General features: G+C 48.1%; 1 protein-coding gene across 1 annotated transcript; it reads right to left on the reverse strand.

The window, feature by feature from the left end:
- Positions 1–3,856: 3,856 nt before the first annotated feature.
- LOC131916212 (olfactory receptor 1A1-like) lies at positions 3,857–4,795 on the reverse strand. Its single transcript, XM_059269521.1, has one exon. The coding sequence runs from the start codon at positions 4,793–4,795 to the stop codon at positions 3,857–3,859; it is 939 nt and encodes a 312-aa protein (XP_059125504.1).
- Between the last annotated feature and the right edge of the window lie 434 nt (positions 4,796–5,229).

A 5,229-nucleotide genomic window follows, 5' to 3' on the forward strand; every position in this document is an offset into this window, starting at 1 on the left:
TTGTTCTTATTGTGTAATAAATAGTTGGTCTGGTTCAAGGCCTCTGGCTTCTGGTACAGCATCAATACTGGACCCCCATCAAAATTCCTCTCTGATATCCTGTTATTGCCCCAAGTCATGGAGGTCCTATGGCTATGGTTCTACAGGATCAGCTCCTTTCACACACTCCAGCAGGTCATAGATGGGGTAGATATTGGGGTGTGCCAACTCCAAGACCTGGATGTGTGCCTGCCTGGCAGCTGAGTTATTCAGTCCAGGCCACTGGAACCACTCCTCTCGGGTGAGGAACAGAGCCAGCTCTTTCAGGCCCATAGTGAAGAGTAGAGAGAGCTTTCCCATATTTGGGGGGAGAGTTCTTCTATGAGGGGGCAGGACCAGCTTTCCCATGCCAGGGTCATCAGGGTCCATTATCCCAGGGCCAGGAAGGTTCAGAACCAGTTCTCCTATGGTAGGGGTGAGTCACTCTGGGCCAGTGATGGGTAGGGCCAGCTCAGCAGGGCCCTTGTACTTCAACACATGGTTGAATGGGCCCCTGTCACACATGGGCAATTGACACCCACAGATCCCAGCTGCTGCAAGACCACAGACCCAGACATGGTCAGCAGCAGCAGCTTGGGGCCAGATGTCACCATGACCCTGGGTGGTAGTACAGTCATCTCAGATCCTGATGGACCCAGCAGCAGCATGGTCCCCTGGATCCAGCTTAGCTCCATGTGGTGGTTCAGACCCCAGGCAGTCAAGCAGCCCCCAATGGCAATGGGAGCCACAGACCTCAACACAGCTCTGGCTACAGCAGGGCCACAGACCCAGAAATGGCCCCCAGCCACAGCTTGGGCCTAGGTATCAATATGACCCCAGATGTCAGCACAGGCCACCCTGATCTGCATGGTCTTGGTGGTAGTATGACCCTTAGCACCAAGAGGGCTTCAAGTGCCAGCCTGGACTCTGGGCATCTGCATTATCTTTGATGGTAACCAAAGCCTTGGACATAGACAGAGACCCTGGCTGCAGTTCAGCCACAGACTCAGACATGGTCCTCAACAGCATTTCAGGCTAGGACAACCCCATGATCACAGGTGGCAGCACAAGCCCCTGAGGTTGGCATGGTCCCAGCAGCAACATGTCCCTCAGACTCCAACATGATCACAGGTTGCAGCCCAGAAGCCAGGAGTTCTTGTGACCTTTGGTGACAATATAGGCCATGGACATCAACACAGAGTCAAGTTGTAGAACCATAGACCAAGACATGGTCCTTAGTGGCATCCCAGACCTAGATGTTACTATTGCCTCAGGTGGCTACACAGCTCACTCAATTTGGCATTCCCCAGCTGTAAGGTGGCTCTTGGACAACAACATGACCCAGGTCATGACCCAGATCTAAGGCATTCACCTGGCCTTTGCTGATACCAGGAACCATGTATATCAACACAGATCATGGCTGCAGCTCAGGCCAGGGTGTCACCACGGCCCTGGGTTGTTGTGCAGGGTACTCAGATCTGCATGACCATGGTGGCCTCGTGACCTTTGGATAGCAACATGGCCTCAGGTATCAGCCCATACCTCAGGTATCTGCACAGCCTTCAGTGGTAACAGGAGCCACTGACATCAACCCAGAACCTGACTGCAGTAGAGCCCTGGACCCAGACATGGCCCCTGGCAGCAGCTTGAGCCTGGTTGACACCATGGTAACTGGTGGCAGTGAAGGCCACCCAGATTGTCATGGCCCCAGCCATGGCACATCCGTCGGTCTCCATCATGGACACACGTAGTGAGCCAGAACCCTAGCATCTGTGTGGCCCTTGGTGGCAACACAGGCCATGGGCATTATCACAGAACCCACAGACCCAGACACAGTCCTCAGAAACAGCTCAGGCCCAGATGCCACCATGGCCCCAGGTGGCAGCACAGGCCACTCAGGTTGGCATCACCCCAGTGGCAAGTTGGGGAGGAAATGCTTTATTTGACTTACACTTCCATATTGCTATTTATTATTGAGGGAAGTCAGGACAGCAACTCAAACCAGGTAGGATCCTGGAGGCAGGAGCTGATGCAGAGGCCGTAGAGGGATGCTGCTTACTGGCTTGCTTCTCATAGCTTGCTCAGCCTGCTTTCTTATAGAACCCAGGACCACAAGGCCAGGCATGGGACCACCCACCATTTACTGGGCCCTCCCCCACTGATTACTAAATGAGAAAACACCTTACTGCTGGATCTCATGGAGCCATTTCCTCAACTGAGGCCCCTTCCTCTCTGATGACTCTAGTTTGTGTCAAGTTGACACACAAAACCAGCCAGCACAGGGTGCCTCTCTGAAGATTTGGCCCACTTCTTGTTCCAATCAGTTTCTCTGATTCCCCTTCCACACCAGTGAACTACCCCCATGTACTCCTGACCAAACATGGAGCCACTTCCGTCACCACGACTTCTGAAGCCATGCGCCGGGATTAAGTTTTGCTTCCCTAACTGTTTCTATCTGGCATTTTGTCATGGCAGTGAGGGAAGGAACTAACAGACTCTGGGCCAGTCTTCTGTCTCCACCTGAGAGACAGAAGCTCTGGAAAACTGACCCATATGGACTCAACAACAGGCTGTCATATCCTCTGGCTTCTGGTTGATCATAATCAATGCAGAGTTACAGGAGAGCTTAAGAGAAGGGAAGAAGGCAAGGTGAGTTCATTCTCTACTTACAAGTTGCTTCACATTTAACTGAATTAGCCTGTCTTGCCAGTCAACTGGCACAGCACAGATGTCCATCTCTCTCTCTCTCTCTCTGTCTCTCTTTGTCCTCACCCCCAGCCCAGTAAGGCCTCAGCCTTCCCATTGCTAGCCTCAGAGTTCTCTCTTTATGGTCTCCCTGTGTTTCCCTACATTCTCAGTCATAAAGATTTATCTATTCATTGGTTTTGTATTGATTGCATAACTTATTTTTTGAGACAGTATGTTACTAAGTCTTAGGCTAGCCCCAAATTCTCAGTTTAGCCTACACTGGCTTTAAACTCAAGGTCCTCTTGACTAGCCTTACAAGTGCTGGGGACAAAGGTGTGTGCCAACACTTCACACTTCCTCAGTTCTTACAAGACACCCAAGTCTTTAGTCTTGTATCTTTCTTTAATGTTATAATTAACCAAAAATTCCACTGAAGTAATTAAGACACACAATAATTATTTTTAAAAATAATAAATATGATTGCTATCATTTTTATAAGATTTTTTATGGAGTCTGGTGAGCCTTAGAAATATATTAAATATGAAGGAAGCACAAAAACACTTCCCCAGGTTTGGTTCTTTAAAGATTTATTGGGATAGGTAGATAATGCCAGGTCTAGTTATCTCTAACCATAATCACAAACTAGTACTTTCATCCACTTATTTCATATCCATTAAGAGTTATTGATATACTTTGTGTGTCCAAGATTGTGAAGAAAGTGCCATATGTTGTCACAGGTCTTGCCCACACATGCTTATAAGCCAAACAGAGTGATTGAACATAATGGATAAAATGTGCATGCAAACAGTGATCTATAGCCTTTAAAGCATGAGCTGCAGGGACCACATCCTGTGACACAGGCAGAATAGATAGTATCAGCCCTATTTTGTCCATGTTGAAGTCAATGCTTGTACTCTCAACTCTACTCTTCTGGTCAGCAGGCTGGTAGAACTGTACCCAGTGCTACAGTCTGCCCAAGGGAGCAGAAATGCATTGAAATTAGTGCATTCCATGAGTTGCTTCCTCAAAATATGAGAATGCTCCTGAGGAAGGGATTTCAAGCTGGAAAGATGACAGGCAGCTCCTTACAGGGGTGATATTGGAGCTGGATTTCCCAGGGCTTCTGATGGGGGAACCACAGTGTGAGGTCTCACATGGGGGATGAGGAAGCACTGTGACAGAAGAGTCTCCTCAGAGCAGCCTTCATGTCCCGGTTCCTCAGGCTATAGATGAAAGGGTTCAGCACTGGGGTCACTGCTGTGTACATCACAGTTATCAATGCATGCTTCAGATTGTAACTGTTCAGGGGCCGGAAATACATGCCCATCACTGTCCCATAATACAAAGACACCACTGTCAGGTGAGAGCCACAGGTGGACAAGGCCTTGAGGAAGCCCTTGGTGGATGGAGCCCGTAAGACTGTGGAAAAGACCCGGACATAGGAGATGACAATGCACAGCAGTGGCACCGAGAATACCCCCACCCCAAGGTACATCATCTTCACGTTGAAGCGGATGTCAGAACAGGACAGCTGGAGCAAAGGAGTAATGTCACAGTAGAAGTTGGCCACATCTTTGTTGCCACAGAAGGACAAGCTAGCTGTGAGAAGGGTATGGGGAAGTGCATTGGCATTTCCAATCACCCACGACCCAACAACCAGCAGGACACAAGGCCGAGGACTCATAATTGTTGCATAATGAAGTGGGCGGCTGATGGCCACAGCTCTGTCATATGCCATTGCAGCTAGTATATAGCTGTCTGTGTTTGCCAAGGCTATCATGAAATACATCTGTGCCAGACATCCCCCAAAGGAGATAACTTTGCTACCCAGGAGATGGTTGGCCAACATCTTGGGGATAGTTACAGAGGAGAAGAAGATGTCAACAAGGGAGAGGTTGGCAAGGAAAAAGTACATGGGGTTATGAAGGCGAGTGTCAGAGTGAATGGCTAGGATGATGAGCATGTTTCCAATCACTGTGATGGGGTAAATAAATAGGAAGAGGATGAAGAAGAAATATTCCTTCTCTGGCTGCCTTGTAACTCCCAGGAGAGTAAAATCCGTGGTAGAAGACTCGTTCTCTTCTCTCATGGTTCCTTCAAGCTGAAAACAGATACAAACCCAGAACCATTAGTACAATTATTATCCATGTGTTACCCATATACAACAGTTCTCTCCCACCTGTGTGTGTGTGTGTGTGTGTGTGTGTGTGTGTGTGCGCGCGCGCACGTGTGTGTGTGTCCATGAAATTCAGAGCCACATAATTTGGGGAAACCCCTGTTGATCAATGGTACAGATGGCCATTTATCTATGAAGACTAACCATGTCTAAGAGCAAAGGTCTTTGTGATCAGAAGAGTTTATTTTCTTTACCAATACCACTACAGCACCATCTAAGATTGATTACTTCATAATTAAAGTTCACATTGCATGATCTAGATTCATAGTTTGGTGATAAGATAAAAAGGGAAATTATTGAATCTACTTTTTAAAAGGAACTACTTGTTTTAAATAGGATAAGTAATG

Source organism: Peromyscus eremicus, chromosome 8a (assembly GCF_949786415.1).
Source record: "Peromyscus eremicus chromosome 8a, PerEre_H2_v1, whole genome shotgun sequence".
Classification (NCBI taxonomy): Eukaryota; Metazoa; Chordata; class Mammalia; order Rodentia; family Cricetidae; genus Peromyscus; species Peromyscus eremicus.

Coding starts and splice junctions, on each gene's coding strand:
- LOC131916212 (XM_059269521.1), bottom strand. CDS start 4,795: ATGAGAGAAGAGAACGAGTCTTCTACCACGGATTTTACTCTCCTGGGA.